The sequence below is a fragment of the Sebastes fasciatus genome, chromosome 16, assembly GCF_043250625.1.
Source record: "Sebastes fasciatus isolate fSebFas1 chromosome 16, fSebFas1.pri, whole genome shotgun sequence".
Classification (NCBI taxonomy): domain Eukaryota; kingdom Metazoa; phylum Chordata; class Actinopteri; order Perciformes; family Sebastidae; genus Sebastes; species Sebastes fasciatus.
In genome coordinates, this window is record NC_133810.1 from 326913 (window position 1) to 350503 (window position 23591).

The 23591-nt window shown below is 37.3% G+C and overlaps 1 protein-coding gene and 3 long non-coding RNA genes across 14 annotated transcripts in view; 2 read left to right on the top strand and 2 right to left on the bottom strand.

Annotated features, from left to right (window-relative positions):
- Positions 1-16979, top strand: part of oatx (organic anion transporter X) — a 31039-nt gene extending 14060 nt beyond the window's left edge. The window contains exons 2-17 of one of the 11 annotated variants that reach the window (XR_012590470.1): positions 2472-2757; positions 2926-3090; positions 3211-3284; positions 3385-3514; positions 10696-10799; positions 10973-11127; positions 11668-11836; positions 12886-13009; positions 13123-13238; positions 13729-13783; positions 14430-14589; positions 14776-14884; positions 14961-15039; positions 15214-15341; positions 15706-16039; positions 16709-16979. Coding sequence is in view for 1 of the 11 variants with exons in the window: in XM_074612255.1 (XP_074468356.1) it covers positions 2731-2757; positions 2926-3090; positions 3211-3284; positions 3385-3514; positions 10696-10799; positions 10973-11127; positions 11668-11836; positions 12886-13009; positions 13123-13238; positions 13729-13783; positions 14430-14589; positions 14776-14884; positions 14961-15039; positions 15214-15341; positions 15706-15832 (1722 nt within the window). In the remaining 10 variants the exon portion in view is untranslated. Of the gene's footprint in view, positions 1-2471; positions 2758-2925; positions 3091-3210; positions 3285-3384; positions 3515-10695; positions 10800-10972; positions 11128-11667; positions 11837-12885; positions 13010-13122; positions 13239-13728; positions 13784-14429; positions 14590-14775; positions 14885-14960; positions 15040-15213; positions 15342-15705; positions 16040-16204; positions 16349-16540 lie in introns of those variants that run through there. The other 10 variants (XR_012590471.1, XR_012590468.1, XR_012590474.1 and 7 more) reach the window with 10 other exon arrangements.
- LOC141753509 (uncharacterized) lies at positions 7459-8665 on the top strand. Its single transcript, XR_012590480.1, has 3 exons — positions 7459-7506; positions 7628-7709; positions 8601-8665. It is a non-coding gene; the product is annotated as an uncharacterized LOC141753509 (long non-coding RNA).
- LOC141753508 (uncharacterized) lies at positions 11160-11633 on the bottom strand. The gene is made up of 3 exons (XR_012590479.1): positions 11518-11633; positions 11334-11473; positions 11160-11293 (listed from the first exon to the last, which is right to left on the bottom strand). It is a non-coding gene; the product is annotated as an uncharacterized LOC141753508 (long non-coding RNA).
- On the bottom strand, positions 13272-13717 carry LOC141753507 (uncharacterized). The gene is made up of 3 exons (XR_012590478.1): positions 13549-13717; positions 13400-13506; positions 13272-13357 (listed from the first exon to the last, which is right to left on the bottom strand). It is a non-coding gene; the product is annotated as an uncharacterized LOC141753507 (long non-coding RNA).
- Positions 16980-23591: the final 6612 nt, after the last annotated feature.

Sequence of the window (23591 nt, forward strand, 5' to 3'; positions counted from 1 at the left end):
GATACTACAATAATACTACAGTGTTTTATCATTAGGATAATACAATAATACTACAGTGTTTTATCATTAGGATAATACAATAATACTACAGTGTTTTATCATTAGGATAATACAATAATACTAGTGTTTTATCATTGGGATAATACAATAATACTACAGTGTTTTATCATTAGGATACTACAATAATACTACAGTGTTTTATCATTAGGATAATACAATAATACTACAGTGTTTTATTATTAGGATACTACAATAATACTACAGTGTTTTATCATTAGGATACTACAATAATACTACAGTGTTTTATCATTAGGATAATACAATAATACTACAGTGTTTTATCATTAGCATACTACAATAATACTACAGTGTTTTATCATTAGGATAATACAATAATACTACAGTGTTTTATCATTAGGATACTACAATAATACTACAGTGTTTTATCATTAGCATACTACAATAATACTACTACAGTGTTTTATCATTAGGATACTACAATAATACTACAGTGTTTTATCATTAGGATAATACAATAATACTACAGTGTTTTATCATTAGGATAATACAATAATACTACAGTGTTTTATCATTAGGATACTACAATAATACTACAGTGTTTTATCATTAGGATAATACAATAATACTACAGTGTTATCATTAGGATAATACAATAATACTACAGTGTTTTATCATTAGGATACTACAATAATACTACAGTGTTTTATCATTAGGATACTACAATAATACTACAGTGTTTTATCATTAGGATAATACAATAATACTACAGTGTTATCATTAGGATAATACGATAATACTACAGTGTTTTATCATTAGGATACTACAATAATACTACAGTGTTTTATCATTAGGATAATACAATAATACTACAGTGTTTTATCATTAGGATAATACAATAATACTACAGTGTTATCATTAGGATAATACAATAATACTACAGTGTTTTATCATTAGGATAATACAATAATACTAGTGTTATCATTAGGATAATACAATAATACTACAGTGTTTTATCATTAGGATAATACAATAATACTACAGTGTTTTATCATTAGGATACTACAATAATACTACAGTGTTTTATCATTAGGATACTACAATAATACTACAGTGTTTTATCATTAGGATACTACAATAATACTACAGTGTTTTATCATTAGGATAATACAATAATACTACAGTGTTTTATCATTAGCATACTACAATACTACTACAGTGTTTTATCATTAGGATACTACAATAATACTACAGTGTTATCATTAGGATAATACAATAATACTACAGTGTTATCATTAGGATAATACAATAATACTACAGTGTTTTATCATTAGGATAATACAATAATACTACAGTGTTTCATCATTAGGATAATACAATAATACTACAGTGTTTTATCATTAGCATACTACAATAATACTACAGTGTTTTATCATTAGGATAATACAATAATACTACAGTGTTTTATCATTAGCATACTACAATAATACTACTACAGTGTTTTATCATTAGGATACTACAATAATACTACAGTGTTTTATCATTAGGATACTACAATAATACTACAGTGTTTTATCATTAGGATAATACAATAATACTACAGTGTTTTATCATTAGGATAATACAATAATACTACAGTGTTTTATCATTAGGATAATACAATAATACTACAGTGTTTTATCATTAGGATAATACAATAATACTACAGTGTTTTATCATTAGGATAATACAATAATACTACAGTGTTATCATTAGGATAATACAATAATACTACAGTGTTTTATCATTAGGATAATATAATAATACTACAGTGTTTTATCATTAGGATAATACAATAATACTACAGTGTTTTATCATTAGGATAATACAATAATACTACAGTGTTTTATCATTAGGATAATACAATAATACTACAGTGTTTTATCATTAGGATACTAAAATAATACTACATTGTTTTATCATTAGGATACTACAATAATACTACAGTGTTTTATCATTAGGATAATACAATAATACTACAGTGTTTTATCATTAGGATAATACAATAATACTACAGTGTTTTATCATTAGGATACTACAATAATACTACATTGTTTTATCATTAGGATACTACAATAATACTACAGTGTTTTATCATTAGGATAATACAATAATACTACAGTGTTATCATTAGGATAATACAATAATACTACAGTGTTTTATCATTAGGATAATACAATAATACTACAGTGTTTTATCATTAGGATAATACAATAATACTACAGTGTTTTATCATTAGGATACTACAATAATACTACAGTGTTTTATCATTAGGATACTACAATAATACTACAGTGTTTTATCATTAGGATACTACAATAATACTACAGTGTTTTATCATTAGGATAATACAATAATACTACAGTGTTTTACAGTTCTGTAACAACATTTTTATTCATTTGTTTTGTTCTCAGGGTTGTTTCTGATGGAACTGAAGCTCAAATCCTGAAAACACAAGACAACAGTTCCTATTGTTGTTGTTATATTATTATTATTATTATTATTAATAATAAATTAATAATGATTAACACCTGTTTTTCGACTGTAAAAACATGACGAGGAACTAAAGAGTTCTGTTTTTGAAAATATTTGCAAAAATAGCTAAAAATATCAAAACATCATAGAAATAAAGAAGAAGAAGAAGAAGAGAAGAAGAGAAGAAGAGAAGAAGAGATGGGCTTCGGTGAGCTGCTGGAGGAGGTGAGACACTTTACTGTAATCTGATTACAGCGTCATGTAGTCTGATTACTGCATCATGTACTCTGAATACTGTATCTCGTAATCTGATTACTTGGTCATGTACTTCAGTATGTACTTCCTGTCGCCCCCCCCCCCCCCACCCTCCCTCTCTCCCGTTGCCGTGGTGAGGTGGGGGGGTTCGGCAGGTACCAGTGGCTCCATGTGGCTCTGATCAGTATTCCTGGTCTGATGATGGCGAGTCAGAACCTGCTGAACAACTTTGTCTCAGGAATCCCCGCCCACCACTGCAGCCTGCCGGCCAATCACAGCCTCTACAACCTGTCTCACTACCAGGTAACCTGTCTCACTATCAGGTAACCTGTCTCACTACCAGGTCACCTGTCTCACTACCAGGTCACCTGTCTTCCTGATCAGATGAACTGATGAATCAATGGATGTGATTGGTTGTTGCAGGTGGATGAGAAGCAGCTTCTCAAAGCGTTCATTCCTCTGGACTCTTCAGGAACTAGACTGGACCGCTGCCGGAGGTAAACGTTCTTCTTCTGTGGTTTATTTCCTCTCCACGTTGCATCGTATATGTTGAATAAACTCCCTCTGACATCACTTCCTGTTTCACATGTTGTTCAGGTATGTGGAACCTCAGTGGCAGCTGTTAGCCGCTAACAGCTCAGCTAACGTTAGCCAGATTCAGACGGAAGCATGTTTGGACGGATGGACGTTCGACAAATCAGAGTTCCTCGCCACCACCGTCTCCGAGGTAACGGCGAGAAACCTGCTCATTTAGTGAGGTCACTGAGGTCATAGTTGTGAGCAGGAGGTTGTAGCGGTATTTTAGGAGGTTGTAGGGATACTTTAGGAGGTTGTAATGGTATTTTAGGAGGTTCTAGTGGTATTTTAGGAGGTTGTAGGGATACTTTAGGAGGTTGTAGTGATACTTTAGGAGGTTTAGTGATACTTTAGGGGGTTGTAGTGATACTTTAGGAGGTTTAGTGATACTTTAGGGGGTTGTAGTGATACTTTAGGAGGTTTAGTGATACTTTAGGGGGTTGTAGTGATACTTTAGGAGGTTTAGTGATACTTTAGGAGGTTTTAGTGGTATTTTAGGAGGTTCTAGTGATACTTTAGGATGTTGTAGTGGTATTTTAGGAGGGTGTAGTGATACTTTAGGTGGTATTAGTGGTATTTTAGGAGGGTGTAGTGATACTTTAGGAGGTTGTAGGGATACTTTAGGAGGTTGTAGTGATACTTTAGGAGGTTTTAGTGGTATTTTAGGAGGTTTAGTGATACTTTAGGGGGTTGTAGTGATACTTTAGGAGGTTTAGTGATACTTTAGGAGGTTTAGTGATACTTTAGGGGGTTATAGTGATACTTTAGGAGGTTTAGTGATACTTTAGGAGGTTTAGTGATACTTTAGGGGGTTGTAGTGATACTTTAGGAGGTTTAGTGATACTTTAGGGGTTGTAGTGATACTTTAGGAGGTTTAGTGATACTTTAGGGGGGTGTAGTGATACTTTAGGAGGTTTAGTGATACTTTAGGAGGTTTAGTGATACTTTAGGGGGTTGTAGTGATACTTTAGGAGGTTTAGTGATACTTTAGGAGGTTTAGTGATACTTTAGGGGGTTGTAGTGATACTTTAGGGGGTTGTAGTGATACTTTAGGGGGTTGTAGTGATACTTTAGGAGGTTTAGTGATACTTTAGGGGGTTATAGTGATACTTTAGGAGGTTTAGTGATACTTTAGGAGGTTTTAGTGGTATTTTAGGAGGTTCTAGTGATACTTTAGGATGTTGTAGTGGTATTTTAGGAGGGTGTAGTGATACTTTAGGAGGTTGTAGGGATACTTTAGGAGGTTGTAGTGATACTTTAGGAGGTTTTAGTGGTATTTTAAGAGGTTTAGTGATACTTTAGGAGGTTTAGTGATACTTTAGGGGGTTGTAGTGATACTTTAGGAGGTTTAGTGATACTTTAGGAGGTTTAGTGATACTTTAGGGGGTTGTAGTGATACTTTAGGGGGTTGTAGTGATACTTTAGGGGGTTGTAGTGATACTTTAGGAGGTTTAGTGATACTTTAGGGGGTTGTAGTGATACTTTAGGAGGTTTAGTGATACTTTAGGAGGTTTTAGTGGTATTTTAGGAGGTTCTAGTGAAACTTTAGGATGTTGTAGTGGTATTTTAGGAGGTTTAGTGATTCTTTAGGAGGTTTAGTGATTCTTTAGGAGGTTTAGTGATACTTTAGGAGGTTGTAGTGATACTTTAGGAGGTTTAGTGATTCTTTAGGAGGTTTAGTGATACTTTAGGAGGTTGTAGTGATACTTTAGGAGGTTTAGTGATACTTTAGGGGGTTGTAGTGATACTTTAGGAGGTTTAGTGATACTTTAGGAGGTTTAGTGATTCTTTAGGAGGTTTAGTGATACTTTAGGAGGTTTAGTGATACTTTAGGGGGTTTAGTGATACTTTAGGGGGTTTAGTGATTCTTTAGGAGGTTTAGTGATACTTTAGGAGGTTTAGTGATACTTTAGGAGGTTTGGGGTTGTAGTGATACTTTAGGAGGTTTAGTGATACTTTAGGAGGTTTTAGTGGTATTTTAGGAGGTTCTAGTGATACTTTAGGATGTTGTAGTGGTATTTTAGGAGGTTTAGTGATTCTTTAGGAGGTTTAGTGATTCTTTAGGAGGTTGTAGTGATACTTTAGGAGGTTTAGTGATACTTTAGGAGGTTGTAGTGATACTTTAGGAGGTTTAGTGATTCTTTAGGAGGTTTAGTGATTCTTTAGGAGGTTTAGTGATACTTTAGGAGGTTTAGTGATACTTTAGGGGTTGTAGTGATACTTTAGGAGGTTTAGTGATACTTTAGGAGGTTTTAGTGGTATTTTAGGAGGTTCTAGTGATACTTTAGGATGTTGTAGTGGTATTTTAGGAGGTTTAGTGATTCTTTAGGAGGTTGTAGTGATACTTTAGGAGGTTTAGTGATACTTTAGGAGGTTTAGTGATACTTTAGGAGGTTTAGTGATTCTTTAGGAGGTTTAGTGATACTTTAGGAGGTTTAGTGATTCTTTAGGAGGTTGTAGTGATACTTTAGGAGGTTTAGTGATACTTTAGGTGGTTTAGTGATACTTTAGGAGGTTTAGTGATTCTTTAGGAGGTTTAGTGATACTTTAGGAGGTTTAGTGATACTTTAGGAGGTTTAGTGATTCTTTAGGAGGTTGTAGTGATACTTTAGGAGGTTTAGTGATACTTTAGGAGGTTTAGTGATACTTTAGGAGGTTTAGTGATACTTTAGGGGGTTGTAGTGATACTTTAGGAGGTTTAGTGATACTTTAGGAGGTTTAGTGATTCTTTAGGAGGTTTAGTGATACTTTAGGAGGTTTAGTGATACTTTAGGGGGTTGTAGTGATACTTTAGGGGGTTGTAGTGATACTTTAGGGGGTTGTAGTGATACTTTAGGAGGTTTAGTGATACTTTAGGGGGTTGTAGTGATACTTTAGGAGGTTTAGTGATACTTTAGGAGGTTTAGTGATACTTTAGGAGGTTGTAGTGATACTTTAGGAGGTTTAGTGATACTTTAGGGGGTTGCAGTGATACTTTAGGGGGTTGTAGTGATACTTTAGGGGGTTGTAGTGATACTTTAGGAGGTTTAGTGATACTTTAGGGGGTTGTAGTGATTCTTTAGGAGGTTGTAGTGATACTTTAGGAGGTTTAGTGATACTTTAGGAGGTTTAGTGATACTTTAGGAGGTTTAGTGATTCTTTAGTAGGTTTAGTGATACTTTAGGAGGTTTAGTGATTCTTTAGGAGGTTGTAGTAATACTTTAGGAGGTTTAGTGATACTTTAGGAGGTTTAGTGATTCTTTAGGAGGTTTAGTGATTCTTTAGGAGGTTGTAGTGATACTTTAGGAGGTTTAGTGATACTTTAGGAGGTTTAGTGATACTTTAGGAGGTTGTAGTGATACTTTAGGAGGTTTAGTGATTCTTTAGGAGGTTTAGTGATTCTTTAGGAGGTTTAGTGATACTTTAGGAGGTTTAGTGATACTTTAGGGGTTTGTAGTGATACTTTAGGAGGTTTAGTGATACTTTAGGAGGTTTTAGTGGTATTTTAGGATGTTGTAGTGGTATTTTAGGAGGTTTAGTGATTCTTTAGGAGGTTGTAGTGATACTTTAGGAGGTTTAGTGATACTTTAGGAGGTTTAGTGATACTTTAGGAGGTTTAGTGATTCTTTAGGAGGTTGTAGTGATACTTTAGGAGGTTTAGTGATACTTTAGGTGGTTTAGTGATACTTTAGGAGGTTTAGTGATACTTTAGGAGGTTTAGTGATTCTTTAGGAGGTTTAGTGATTCTTTAGGAGGTTTAGTGGTACTTTAGGAGGTTTAGTGATTCTTTAGGAGGTTTAGTGATACTTTAGGAGGTTTAGTGATTCTTTAGGAGGTTGTAGTGATACTTTAGGAGGTTTAGTGATACTTTAGGGGGTTGTAGTGATACTTTAGGAGGTTTAGTGATACTTTAGGAGGTTTTAGTGGTATTTTAGGAGGTTCTAGTGATACTTTAGGAGGTTTAGTGATTCTTTAGGAGGTTTAGTGATTCTTTAGGAGGTTTAGTGATACTTTAGGAGGTTTAGTGATACTTTAGGAGGTTTAGTGATTCTTTAGGAGGTTTAGTGATACTTTAGGAGGTTTAGTGATACTTTAGGGGGTTGTAGTGATACTTTAGGGGGTTGTAGTGATACTTTAGGAGGTTTAGTGATACTTTAGGGGGTTGTAGTGATACTTTAGGAGGTTTAGTGATACTTTAGGAGGTTTTAGTGGTATTTTAGGAGGTTCTAGTGATACTTTAGGATGTTGTAGTGGTATTTTAGGAGGTTTAGTGATTCTTTAGGAGGTTTAGTGATTCTTTAGGAGGTTGTAGTGATACTTTAGGAGGTTTAGTGATACTTTAGGAGGTTGTAGTGATACTTTAGGAGGTTTAGTGATTCTTTAGGAGGTTTAGTGATTCTTTAGGAGGTTTAGTGATACTTTAGGAGGTTTAGTGATACTTTAGGGGTTGTAGTGATACTTTAGGAGGTTTAGTGATACTTTAGGAGGTTTTAGTGGTATTTTAGGAGGTTCTAGTGATACTTTAGGATGTTGTAGTGGTATTTTAGGAGGTTTAGTGATTCTTTAGGAGGTTGTAGTGATACTTTAGGAGGTTTAGTGATACTTTAGGAGGTTTAGTGATACTTTAGGAGGTTTAGTGATTCTTTAGGAGGTTTAGTGATACTTTAGGAGGTTTAGTGATTCTTTAGGAGGTTGTAGTGATACTTTAGGAGGTTTAGTGATACTTTAGGTGGTTTAGTGATACTTTAGGAGGTTTAGTGATACTTTAGGAGGTTTAGTGGTACTTTAGGAGGTTTAGTGATTCTTTAGGAGGTTTAGTGATTCTTTAGGAGGTTTAGTGGTACTTTAGGAGGTTTAGTGATTCTTTAGGAGGTTTAGTGATTCTTTAGGAGGTTTAGTGATACTTTAGGAGGTTTAGTGATACTTTAGGAGGTTTAGTGATTCTTTAGGAGGTTGTAGTGATACTTTAGGAGGTTTAGTGATACTTTAGGAGGTTTAGTGATACTTTAGGAGGTTTAGTGATACTTTAGGGGGTTGTAGTGATACTTTAGGAGGTTTAGTGATACTTTAGGAGGTTTAGTGATTCTTTAGGAGGTTTAGTGATACTTTAGGAGGTTTAGTGATACTTTAGGGGGTTGTAGTGATACTTTAGGGGGTTGTAGTGATACTTTAGGGGGTTGTAGTGATACTTTAGGAGGTTTAGTGATACTTTAGGGGGTTGTAGTGATACTTTAGGAGGTTTAGTGATACTTTAGGAGGTTTAGTGATACTTTAGGAGGTTGTAGTGATACTTTAGGAGGTTTAGTGATACTTTAGGAGGTTTAGTGATACTTTAGGGGGTTGCAGTGATACTTTAGGGGGTTGTAGTGATACTTTAGGGGGTTGTAGTGATACTTTAGGAGGTTTAGTGATACTTTAGGGGGTTGTAGTGATTCTTTAGGAGGTTGTAGTGATACTTTAGGAGGTTTAGTGATACTTTAGGAGGTTTAGTGATACTTTAGGAGGTTTAGTGATTCTTTAGGAGGTTTAGTGATACTTTAGGAGGTTTAGTGATTCTTTAGGAGGTTGTAGTAATACTTTAGGAGGTTTAGTGATACTTTAGGAGGTTTAGTGATTCTTTAGGAGGTTTAGTGATTCTTTAGGAGGTTGTAGTGATACTTTAGGAGGTTTAGTGATACTTTAGGAGGTTTAGTGATACTTTAGGAGGTTGTAGTGATACTTTAGGAGGTTTAGTGATTCTTTAGGAGGTTTAGTGATTCTTTAGGAGGTTTAGTGATACTTTAGGAGGTTTAGTGATACTTTAGGGGGTTGTAGTGATACTTTAGGAGGTTTAGTGATACTTTAGGAGGTTTTAGTGGTATTTTAGGAGGTTCTAGTGATACTTTAGGATGTTGTAGTGGTATTTTAGGAGGTTTAGTGATTCTTTAGGAGGTTGTAGTGATACTTTAGGAGGTTTAGTGATACTTTAGGAGGTTTAGTGATTCTTTAGGAGGTTGTAGTGATACTTTAGGAGGTTTAGTGATACTTTAGGTGGTTTAGTGATACTTTAGGAGGTTTAGTGATACTTTAGGAGGTTTAGTGATTCTTTAGGAGGTTTAGTGATTCTTTAGGAGGTTTAGTGATTCTTTAGGAGGTTTAGTGGTACTTTAGGAGGTTTAGTGATTCTTTAGGAGGTTTAGTGATACTTTAGGAGGTTTAGTGATTCTTTAGGAGGTTGTAGTGATACTTTAGGAGGTTTAGTGATACTTTAGGGGGTTGTAGTGATACTTTAGGAGGTTTAGTGATACTTTAGGAGGTTTTAGTGGTATTTTAGGAGGTTCTAGTGATACTTTAGGAGGTTTAGTGATTCTTTAGGAGGTTTAGTGATTCTTTAGGAGGTTTAGTGATACTTTAGGAGGTTTAGTGATACTTTAGGAGGTTTAGTGATTCTTTAGGAGGTTTAGTGATACTTTAGGAGGTTTAGTGATACTTTAGGGGGTTGTAGTGATACTTTAGGGGGTTGTAGTGATACTTTAGGAGGTTTAGTGATACTTTAGGGGGTTGTAGTGATACTTTAGGAGGTTTAGTGATACTTTAGGAGGTTTTAGTGGTATTTTAGGAGGTTCTAGTGATACTTTAGGATGTTGTAGTGGTATTTTAGGAGGTTTAGTGATTCTTTAGGAGGTTGTAGTGATACTTTAGGAGGTTTAGTGATACTTTAGGAGGTTTAGTGATACTTTAGGAGGTTTAGTGATTCTTTAGGAGGTTTAGTGATACTTTAGGAGGTTTAGTGATTCTTTAGGAGGTTGTAGTAATACTTTAGGAGGTTTAGTGATACTTTAGGAGGTTTAGTGATTCTTTAGGAGGTTTAGTTTAGTGATCCTTTAGGAGGTTGTAGTGATACTTTAGGAGGTTTAGTGATACTTTAGGAGGTTTAGTGATACTTTAGGAGGTTGTAGTGATACTTTAGGAGGTTTAGTGATTCTTTAGGAGGTTTAGTGATTCTTTAGGAGGTTTAGTGATACTTTAGGAGGTTTAGTGATACTTTAGGGGGTTGTAGTGATACTTTAGGAGGTTTAGTGATACTTTAGGAGGTTTTAGTGGTATTTTAGGAGGTTCTAGTGATACTTTAGGAGGTTGTAGTGATACTTTAGGATGTTGTAGTGGTATTTTAGGAGGTTTAGTGATTCTTTAGGAGGTTTAGTGATACTTTAGGAGGTTTTAGTGGTATTTTAGGAGGTTCTAGTGATACTTTAGGAGGTTTAGTGATTCTTTAGGAGGTTTAGTGATTCTTTAGGAGGTTTAGTGATTCTTTAGGAGGTTTAGTGATACTTTAGGAGGTTGTAGTAACACTCTGAATCTGTGTTTTCTCAGTGGGACCTGGTGTGTTCTCTGCGTCATCTGAAACAGATGATTCAGACCATCTATATGGGCGGAGTCTTAGCAGGAGCCATCATCTACGGCGGCCTGTCAGACAGGTGAACCTCACCTGTTCAAACTGTAAACATGTTATAATACAACATAGAAGCATTAAAGCTGTGAACCTGTGGAGGTTTGAACCAGCAGTGTCTGTCTGGTCTCTGTACCTGTGCACCTGTCGTAGGTGTGTAAGCAGACTCTTTCTCTGTGTACCTGTCTCTCTCTCTCTCAGGTTCGGGAGGCGGTCTGTCCTTATTTGGTCGTACCTGCAGCTCGGCATTCTGGGTTGTAGCTCCGCCCTCTCTCCTTCATACACCGCCTACTGCGTCTTTAGGTTTCTGAGTGGGATGGCGGTGTCCGGCATCATCCTGAACGGAGTCTCACTGAGTACCTGACTACCTGTCTACCTGTCTGTCTGTCTGTCTGTCTGTTTGTCTGTCTACCTGTCTGTCTGTCTGTCTGTCTGTCTACCTGTCTGTCTGTCTGTCTGTCTGACTGTCTGACTGTCTGTCTGTCTACCTGTCTACCTGTCTGTCTGACTCTGTCTGTCTACCTGTCTGTCTACCTGTCTGTCTGTCTGTCTGTCTGTCTACCTATCTACCTGTCTACCTGTCTACCTGAGTACCTGTCTCTCTGTCTGTCTGTCTGTCTGTCTACCTGTCTACCTGTCTACCTGTCTCTCTGTCTGTCTGTCTGTCAACCTGTCTACCTGTCTCTCTGTCTGTCTGTCAACCTGTCTACCTGTCTGTCTGTCTGTCTGTCTGTCTATCTGTGTACCTGTCTACCTGTCTGTCTACCTGTTTGTCTTTTGGTCATGAACTGTTTATTGATTCTCTGTGGAAACTAACTGATGATGTGTCCTCAGAGGTTGATCAACCTGTCTGTCTACCTGTCTATCTACCTGTCTCTGTACCTGTCTGTCTCCAGAGGTGGAGTGGATCCCGACCAGAGAGAGGACGTTAGTGGGCACCCTCACCTCCTTCTTCTTCACCTTTGGTCAGATGGTCCTGGCGGGGCTCGCCTATTGGCTGAGAGACTGGAGGAAGCTGCAGGTGGTCGTCTGCGCCCCCATGTTCCTCTTCTTCTCCTACAGCTGGTAGGTATCTATCTGCTCTCTGATTGGTCAGGTGGTTCTGATCTATCTGCTCTGTGATTGGTCGGGTGGTTCTGATCTTTCTGCTCTCTGATTGGTCGGGTGGTTCTGATCTTTCTGCTCTGTGATTGGTCGGGTGGTTCTGATCTTTCTGCTCTCTGATTGGTCGGGTGGTTCTGATCTTTCTGCTCTCTGATTGGTCAGGTGGTTCTGATCTTTCTGCTCTGTGATTGGTCAGGTGGTTCTGATCTTTCTGCTCTGTGATTGGTCAGGTGGTTCTGATCTTTCTGCTCTGTGATTGGTCAGGTGGTTCTGATCTTTCTGCTCTGTGATTGGTCGGGTGGTTCTGATCTTTCTGCTCTGTGATTGGTCAGGTGGTTCTGATCTTTCTGCTCTGTGATTGGTCGGGTGGTTCTGATCTTTCTGCTCTGTGATTGGTCGGGTGGTTCTGATCTTTCTGCTCTGTGATTGGTCGGGTGGTTCTGATCTTTCTGCTCTCTGATTGGTCAGGTGGTTCTGATCTTTCTGCTCTCTGATTGGTCAGGTGGTTCTGATCTTTCTGCTCTGATTGGTCGGGTGGTTCTGATCTTTCTGCTCTGTGATTCGTCGGGTGGTTCTGATCTTTCTGCTCTCTGATTGGTCAGGTGGTTCTGATCTTTCTGCTCTCTGATTGGTCGGGTGGTTCTGATCTTTCTGCTCTGTGATTCGTCGGGTGGTTCTGATCTTTCTGCTCTCTGATTGGTCAGGTGGTTCTGATCTTTCTGCTCTGTGATTGGTCGGGTGGTTCTGATCTTTCTGCTCTGTGATTGGTCGGGTGGTTCTGATCTTTCTGCTCTGTGATTGGTCAGGTGGTTCTGATCTTTCTGCTCTCTGATTGGTCAGGTGGTTCTGATCTTTCTGCTCTGTGATTGGTCAGGTGGTTCTGATCTTTCTGCTCTGTGATTGGTCGGGTGGTTCTGATCTTTCTGCTCTGTGATTGGTCGGGTGGTTCTGATCTTTCTGCTCTGTGATTGGTCGGGTGGTTCTGATCTTTCTGCTCTCTGATTGGTCAGGTGGTACGCGGAGTCGGCTCGTTGGCTGGTTCTGAACCGGCGGTCTGAAGACGCGTTGAAGAGTCTTCACCGTGTCGCTCGAATCAACGGGAAACCAGAGATAAGCAACAAACTAACACTGGAGGTAACCTGTCTGTCCGACTACCTGTCTGTCCGACTACCTGTCTGTCTGACTACCTGTCTGTCTGTCACATGATATCCAATCAGAAGCTGAGATCAGTACCATGTGACCTGCAGGTTCTGCATTCTCACATGAACAAGGAGATCGAGGCGAGTCGTTCGACGCTCACGGCCTACGACCTGCTGAGGACCAGAGGGATGAGACGCATCTCCATCTGTCTGGTCGCCGTCTGGTCAGAACATACACCTGTCCTCTACCTGTCTTCACCTGTCTTCACCTGTCCTCTACATGTCTGCACCTGTCTTCACCTGTCCTCTACCTGTCCTCTGCCTGTCCTCTACCTGTCTTCGCCTGTCCTCTACCTGTCTTCACCTTTCCTCTACCTGTCTTCACCTGTCCTCTACCTGTCTTCACCTTTCCTCTACCTGTCTTCACCTGTCCTCTACGTGTCCTCTACCTGTCTTCTACGTGTCCTCTACCTGTCCTCTACCTGTCTTCACCTGTCCTCTACCTGTCTTCACCTGTCCTCTACCCGTCTTCACCTTTCCTCTACCTGTCTTCACCTGTCCTCTACCTGTCCTCTGCCTGTCCTCTACCTGTCTTCACCTGTCCTCTACCTGTCTTCACCTGTCCTCTACCTGTCCTCACCTGTCCTCTACCAGAGGCTACATACCTATATCTACCTGTCTACCTGTCTACCAGCAGTCTGTCTTCCTCTGCAGGTTCTCCACCAGTTTTGCATATTATGGTCTGGCGATGGACCTGCAGAAGTTCGGGGTGAGTCACAGCTTCCTGTACTCCTGATTTACCTGATTCACCTGATTCACCTGATTCACCTGATACCTCAGGTTCAGACTATGTGGACTCAGAGGTAGAGACAGGAATGGTTACCGTGGTTACGATTTGTTAAAATGTTAGTAATATGGCGTGAAAATATCAGCCTGTAAGAATAGTTACATATTTACCACCCTACATGTTTACCTGTCTACCTGTCTACTTGTCTACCTGTCTACCTGCTTACTTGTTTACCTGTCTACCTGTCTACTTGTTTACCTGTCTACCTGCTTATCTGTCTACCTGCTTACCTGTCTACCTGTCTACTTGTTTACCTGTCTACCTGTTTACCTGTCTACCTGTCTACTTGTTTACCTGTCTACCTGTCTACTTGTTTACCTGTCTACCTGTCTACTTGTTTACCTGTCTACCAGTTCACTTGTTTACCTGTCTACCTGTCTACTTGTTTACCTGTATACCTGCTCACCTGTCTACCTGTTTACCTGCTTACCTATCTACCTGTCTACCTGTTTACCTGTTTACCTGTCTACCTGTTTACCTGTCTACCTGTCTACCTGTCTCATGCTTAGGTTTTGTTCTACCTGGTTTAACCCCCTCCTGTCCTCCTATTGGCTGTTGGTTGTCCCAGGTGAGTATCTACCAGATGCAGATCATCTTTGGAGCCGTTGATTTTCCCGCCAAACTCTTGGCTCTGGGTATGCTGTCCTACCTGGGGAGGAGGGTCAGTCAGGCCACCTGTCTCTTCCTGTCGGCCCTCGTCATCTTCGCCAACATCTTCATCCCCACAGGTAACATTAGTACACACTGATACACATTAATACACACTAATACACAATAGTACACACTAATACACAATAGTACACACTAATACACATTAGTACACACTGATACATATTAGTACACACTAATACATGTTAATACACACGATTACCTTTCAGTTTACCATTTATTAATATGTAATTAATAATACGCAGACATGCAGACCGCCAGGACGGTGGTGGCGTGTCTCGGTAAAGGTTTCACCTCGGCCTCCTTCACCACCGTGTACCTGTACACCGGAGAGCTCTACCCAACCGTCATCAGGTGAGACACGCTGCCGTCCAGCACGTCTTCACTGGGACCTCCAGGTATTAACTCCCATCATCTGTTGTGTTGTCAGGCAGACGGGGATGGGCTTCGTGTCCACCATGGCGAGAGTCGGCAGCATGGCGGCCCCCGCCGTCCTCATCCTGGACGAGGTGACATCACTGATCCAAACCTCGTTAATCAATAATAATGATTCCTCTTTTTATACTCGTTCATTCACATAATCCGTCAATCTCAAGAATAATGACATCAAACAAACTCAGCTGATTGAAGCTTTGTTGTTGCTAATGCTAATGCTAACAGTACTGATGGACTACATTTCCCAGGTGCTCCCTGCTCTGCCCAGCGTGGTGTACGGGGGGGCGGCAGTGTTGGCTTCCGGCTTTGCCTGCTTCCTGCCGGAGACGCTAAACGTGGAGCTGCCCGACACCATCGAAGACGTGGAGGAGAAATGGTGAGCTAACAGCTAACAGTTAGCTTCATTAGCGGCATTAGCTTCAGTGTTGAGCTAGCGATACTGCTGGGCCTACGCCCGGGCCACACTGCCTACGCCCGGGCCACACTGCCTACGCCCGGGCCACACTGCCTACGTGAGCGTCGCACAACCGCTTCCTTTTTATTTTGGCGCCCAACTTAACGGGTTAGAGCGGCGATACCGCCACGCAGCCGGCGTTGAGCGGCGCGGCTTGGCTGCGTGGCGGTTGCATGTTTTCTTTCTGCCGCTGTTCACGCAGACGGTGTGGCCCGGACGTTAGTCAATACGTAATCAATCAATAAATAAACATCAATAACTGAAAACGGTCTGTTGTTGTGTGAAGGTCTGAATTACGCCCCGCCCCCAAACCGGAAGAGGACGTGTCTTTAAAAGAGGGCGGGGTCTCAACTGAAGGCGTGGCTTTAAAAGAGCTGAAGGAAGAAGAAGGGATCGGACTCAACGCCCTCTGACCAATCAGACGGCTGGACTGAACATCGACCAATCAGACGGCTGGACTGAACATCGACCAATCAGACGGCTGGACTGAACATCGACCAATCAGACGGCTGGACTGAACATCGACCAATCAGACGGCTGGACTGAACATCGACCAATCAGACGGCTGGACTGAACATCGACCAATCAGACGGCTGGACTGAACATCGACCAATCAGACGGCTGGACTCAACATCGACCAATCAGACGGCTGGACTGAACATCGACCAATCAGACGGCTGGACTGAACATCGACCAATCAGACGGCTGGACTCAACATCGACCAATCAGACGGCTGGACTGAACATCGACCAATCAGACGGCTGGACTGAACATCGACCAATCAGACGGCTGGACTCAACATCGACCAATGAGACGGCTGGACTGAACATCGACCAATCAGACGGCTGGACTCAACATCGACCAATCAGACGGCTGGACTGAACATCGACCAATCAGACGGCTGGACTGAACATCGACCAATCAGACGGCTGGACTCAACATCGACCAATGAGACGGCTGGACTGAACATCGACCAATCAGACGGCTGGACTCAACATCGACCAATCAGACGGCTGGACTGAACATCGACCAATCAGACGGCTGGACTCAACATCGACCAATCAGACGGCTGGACTGAACATCGACCAATCAGACGGCTGGACTCAACATCGACCAATCAGACGGCTGGACTGAACATCGACCAATCAGACGGCTGGACTCAACATCGACCAATCAGACGGCTGGACTCAACATCGACCAATCAGACGGCTGGACTGAACATCGACCAATCAGACGGCTGGACTGAACATCGACCAATCAGACGGCTGGACTGAACATCGACCAATCAGACGGCTGGACTGAACATCGACCAATCAGACGGCTGGAGTCATTAATGACAAAATAAAGTTTCAGTGTAAAAGAGTTCTGTTCCAGAAAATTAATTTTACTGAGATAAAAAGATTTAAATTTATTTAGAATGAGTGAAAATAAACAGACAGATGTTTGCTTATAGATTATTGATTAGACCTGAGTGATATAATAGTGTTATAATGTCATTAATAATGATAAATCAATAATCAATAACAGTGTAACACGCTAATAAAACTGTGATTCATATCAGATTATTGTTATCGTCTTTGTTTATTATATATATATATATATGTATGTATATATATACATACATATATATATATATATAATTTATATACATATATATATATAATTTATATATGTGTATAAATATATATATATAAATATATACATATATATATAAATTATATATATATGTATGTATATATATATATGTATAAATATATACATATATAAATTATATATATATATATGTATATATATATATGTATAAATATATACATATATAAATTATATATATATATGTATATATGTATGTATGTGTGATTGATACTGTGCTCTGGCTGGCTGATGGTCACTCTGTTATGACACTGATTGATTATTGATCTGCATTTTAATTCAGTGATCAGGATATAAATCAGTGCTCTTATTCTGAAGGTCACAGGTCCGGTTATTGATTATTAACTATCACAACAATATGTGTCAGTGGATTAATTCATCGTTGGTTTTGAATCATAGTTCAGTGTTTATGTTTAAACTTCACAGCGCCAGTGGTTCAGCTCTTATTTGAGAGTTATTGATCAGTTATTGGTTTGTGATCAGAAGGAGGTTGACTGTTTGAAGTGATCTGCTGTGAACCCAGATCAGAGATAGTTGTATTGATCAGCAGCTGATCAGGTTGATCAGACAATGACTGATAGAATAGAATAGAATAGAAAGCTTTATTGTCATTGTATTAAATAGAAAGAGATTCACAGAGTCCACTTCTGATCAGAGCTTTACAACAAACACTTTACTAAAGACTAAACGAGGCAGATTAAACATAGAACAGATTAAACATAGAACAGATTAAACATGGAACAGATAAAACATAGAACAGATTAAACATAGAACAGATAAAACATAGAACAGATAAAACATAGAACAGATTAAACATAGAACAGATTAAACATAGAACAGATTAAACAACAGATTAAACAGAACAGATTAAACAGAACAGATTAAACATAGAACAGATAAAACATAGAACAGATTAAACATAGAACAGATTAAACATAGAACAGATTAAACAACAGATTAAACATAGAACAGATTAAACATAGAACAGGTTAAACATAGAACAGATTAAACATAGAACAGATAAAACATAGAACAGATTAAACATAGAACAGATAAAACAGAACAGATTAAACAGAACAGATTAAACATAGAACAGATTAAACATAGAACAGATTAAACAGAACAGATAAAACATAGAACAGATTAAACATAGAACAGATAAAACAGAACAGATTAAACAGAACAGATTAAACATAGAACAAATTAAACATAGAACAGATTAAACATAGAACAGATTAAACATAGAACAGATTAAACATAGAACAGATTAAACAGAACAGATAAAACATAGAACAGATTAAACATAGAACAGATAAAACAGAACAGATTAAACATAGAACAAATTAAACATAGAACAGATTAAACATAGAACAGATTAAACATAGAACAGATTAAACATAGAACAGATAAAACATAGAACAGATTAAACAGAACAGATTAAACATCTAACAGATTAAACATAGAACAGATTAAACATAGAACAGATTAAACATAGAACAGATAAAACATAGAACAGATTAAACATAGAACAGGTTAAACATAGAACAGATTAAACATAGAACAGATAAAACAGAACAGATTAAACATAGAACAGATAAAACATAGAACAGATTAAACATAGAACAGATTAAACAGAACAGATTAAACATCTAACAGATTAAACATAGAACAGATTAAACATAGAACAGATTAAACATAGAACAGGTTAAACATAGAACAGATTAAACATAGAACAGATAAAACAGAACAGATTAAACATAGAACAGATTAAACATAGAACAGATTAAACATAGAACAGATAAAACATAGAACAGATTAAACATAGAACAGATTAAACATAGAACAGATTAAACATAGAACAGGTGAAACATAGAACAGATTAAACATAGAACAGGTGAAACATAGAACAGATTAAACATAGAACAGATTAAACATAGAACAGATAAAACATAGAACAGATTAAACATAGAACAGATTAAACATAGAACAGATTAAACATAGAACAGGTGAAACATAGAACAGATTAAACATAGAACAGGTGAAACATAGAACAGATTAAACATAGAACAGATTAAACATAGAACAGATTAAACAGAACAGATTAAACATAGAACAGATTAAACATAGAACAGATTAAACAGAACAGATTAAACATAGAACAGATTAAACATAGAACAGATTAAACATAGAACAGATTAAAACAGAACAGATTAAACATAGAACAGATTAAACATAGAACAGATTAAACAGAACAGATTAAACATAGAACAGATTAAACATAGAACAGATTAAACAGAACAGATTAAACATAGAACAGATTAAACATAGAACAGATTAAACATAGAACAGATTAAACATAGAACAGATTAAACAGAACAGATTAAACATAGAACAGATTAAACATAGAACAGATTAAACATAGAACAGATTAAACAGAACAGATTAAACATAGAACAGATTAAACATAGAACAGATTAAACATAGAACAGATTAAACATAGAACAGATTAAACAGAACAGATTAAACATAGAACAGATTAAACATAGAACAGATTAAACATAGAACAGATTAAACAGAACAGATTAAACATAGAACAGATTAAACATAGAACAGGTGAAACATAGAACAGATTAAACATAGAACAGATTAAACAGAACAGATTAAACATAGAACAGATTAAACATAGAACAGATTAAACATAGAACAGATTAAACAGAACAGATTAAACATAGAACAGATTAAACATAGAACAGGTGAAACATAGAACAGATTAAACATAGAACAGGTGAAACATAGAACAGATTAAACATAGAACAGATTAAACAGAACAGATTAAACATAGAACAGATTAAACATAGAACAGATTAAACATAGAACAGATTAAACATAGAACAGATTAAACAGAACAGATTAAACATAGAACAGATTAAACATAGAACAGGTGAAACATAGAACAGATTAAACATAGAACAGGTGAAACATAGAACAGATTAAACATAGAACAGATTAAACAGAACAGATTAAACATAGAACAGATTAAACATAGAACAGATTAAACATAGAACAGATTAAACAGAACAGATTAAACATAGAACAGATTAAACATAGAACAGATTAAACAGAACAGATTAAACATAGAACAGATTAAACAGAACAGATTAAACATCTAACAGATTAAACATAGAACAGATTAAACATAGAACAGATTAAACATAGAACAGGTTAAACATAGAACAGATTAAACATAGAACAGATAAAACAGAACAGATTAAACATAGAACAGATTAAACATAGAACAGATTAAACATAGAACAGATAAAACATAGAACAGATTAAACATAGAACAGATTAAACATAGAACAGATTAAACATAGAACAGGTGAAACATAGAACAGATTAAACATAGAACAGGTGAAACATAGAACAGATTAAACATAGAACAGATTAAACATAGAACAGATAAAACATAGAACAGATTAAACATAGAACAGATTAAACATAGAACAGATTAAACATAGAACAGGTGAAACATAGAACAGATTAAACATAGAACAGGTGAAACATAGAACAGATTAAACATAGAACAGATTAAACATAGAACAGATTAAACAGAACAGATTAAACATAGAACAGATTAAACATAGAACAGATTAAACAGAACAGATTAAACATAGAACAGATTAAACATAGAACAGATTAAACATAGAACAGATTAAAACAGAACAGATTAAACATAGAACAGATTAAACATAGAACAGATTAAACATAGAACAGATTAAACATAGAACAGATTAAACAGAACAGATTAAACATAGAACAGATTAAACATAGAACAGATTAAACATAGAACAGATTAAACAGAACAGATTAAACATAGAACAGATTAAACATAGAACAGATTAAACATAGAACATATTAAACATAGAACAGATTAAACAGAACAGATTAAACATAGAACAGATTAAACATAGAACAGATTAAACATAGAACAGATTAAACAGAACAGATTAAACATAGAACAGATTAAACATAGAACAGATTAAACATAGAACAGATTAAACATAGAACAGATTAAACAGAACAGATTAAACATAGAACAGATTAAACATAGAACAGATTAAACATAGAACAGATTAAACAGAACAGATTAAACATAGAACAGATTAAACATAGAACAGGTGAAACATAGAACAGATTAAACATAGAACAGATTAAACAGAACAGATTAAACATAGAACAGATTAAACATAGAACAGATTAAACATAGAACAGATTAAACAGAACAGATTAAACATAGAACAGATTAAACATAGAACAGGTGAAACATAGAACAGATTAAACATAGAACAGGTGAAACATAGAACAGATTAAACATAGAACAGATTAAACAGAACAGATTAAACATAGAACAGATTAAACATAGAACAGATTAAACATAGAACAGATTAAACAGAACAGATTAAACATAGAACAGATTAAACATAGAACAGGTGAAACATAGAACAGATTAAACATAGAACAGGTGAAACATAGAACAGATTAAACATAGAACAGATTAAACAGAACAGATTAAACATAGAACAGATTAAACATAGAACAGATTAAACATAGAACAGATTAAACAGAACAGATTAAACATAGAACAGATTAAACATAGAACAGATTAAACAGAACAGATTAAACATAGAACAGATTAAACATAGAACAGATTAAACATAGAACAGATTAAACAGAACAGATTAAACATAGAACAGATTAAACATAGAACAGATTAAACATAGAACAGATTAAACATAGAACAGGTGAAACATAGAACAGATTAAACATAGAACAGATTAAACATAGAACAGATTAAACATAGAACAGATAAAACAGAACAGATTAAACATAGAACAGATTAAACATAGAACAGGTGAAACATAGAACAGATTAAACATAGAACAGATAAAACATAGAACAGATTAAACATAGAACAGATAAAACATAGAACAGATTAAACATAGAACAGATTAAACATAGAACAGATTAAACAACAGATTAAACAGAACAGATTAAACATAGAACAGATAAAACATAGAACAGATTAAACATAGAACAGGTGAAACATAGAACAGATTAAACACAGAACAGGTGAAACATAGAACAGATTAAACACACACAGTTATAAAGCAGATTAAACAGGTAGAGTAGATGTAATCAATATAAACACAAGTGTTACACTAGAGGTATAACATATAACAATAGATGTGATGTAAACAGAGGGAACAGGTAGAGTAGAGTAATAAATAACATGTAAACAAAGGTAGTTGCACTGATCAGCTGCTGATTGATTGATCAGCTGCTGATTGGTTGATCAGCTGCTGATTGATTGATCAGATTCAAGATTTAAGATTCACGTTATTGTGATTTCCCTGAGTATTTGCATTGACAGAAGGAAACATAATATAGTTTCTCTCAGCTCCCGTCAGTGGAATAAAAAGGATAGAATAAAGAAGTATTAAAATGAACATACCTCAAATAACAATAAAACAATACAATAAGGAAACGTTTCAGACAGTTTCATACAATCTGCAGTCATTGATTGATTGATTGATCAGTCATTGATTGATTGATTGATTGATTGATTGATTGATGTTTAGCTGTAGGTGTGTTTGTTCCTGGTGAAGATGACCACGCCCCCTGACGTCGACCTGACGTCTCAGACTCTGAACACAATCATCCAATCAGAGACGACGCTCTGCTACGTTTCCTTTGAGTGACAGGCCCTCCAGCCAACCGCAGTGCGCCTGCGCAGCTGCCAGTGTAGTGGGGGGCGGGGCTTGGCGCCACTCGGCAGTAGTGATGGGAGTTCAGGCTCTTTTTAGTGATCAGATCATTTGGCTCAGCTCACCAAGAAGAAGCGGCTCTTTCGACTCCCAAACGGTTCTTCATTTTACCACCTCTGCCTTTTATAATTCAGCCAGATTTAGCTTTAGCTGTTTTGACCTTTGATTAGTATGTGTGCACATATATCACATAAATTATTTAATATAATTATACTAAACCTTATAATTTCCAGAATACCTTAACTTTACATGCTGCTTCGTTTCCGACTGTCACTCATCTTGTCTGCTATTCGCTGCACCGCACTCCCCTCCTCTCCCTCCTGCTCTGAACCTGTAGACCGTCACCCCCACCCCTCCCTGCTTAATGGTTTGAGCCTCGTCTGTCATCACCTGATTGGTCGTACGGACGTCATTAACACAACATTCAGTCACGTGCATGTAGTGCCCGTAGCGCGGAGAAGACCGTCCTATCATTCTGCTTCGACTTAAGTAAAGGGACTGTTTGTAACTTCTTCCACGTATAAATGTACCGGGTCGGTGTGTCTCATGGTCTCTCATGTGGCTACGCTGTTCAGACCGCTCCTCTGCTCCTCTGCCTGCCTTCACTCTCACACCGTGCTCCTTCTCTCTCTCTCTCTCTCCACCTCTCACGTGCATGCTGCTCACTCCACACTGCAGAAGAGTTAGTTTAGCTCTG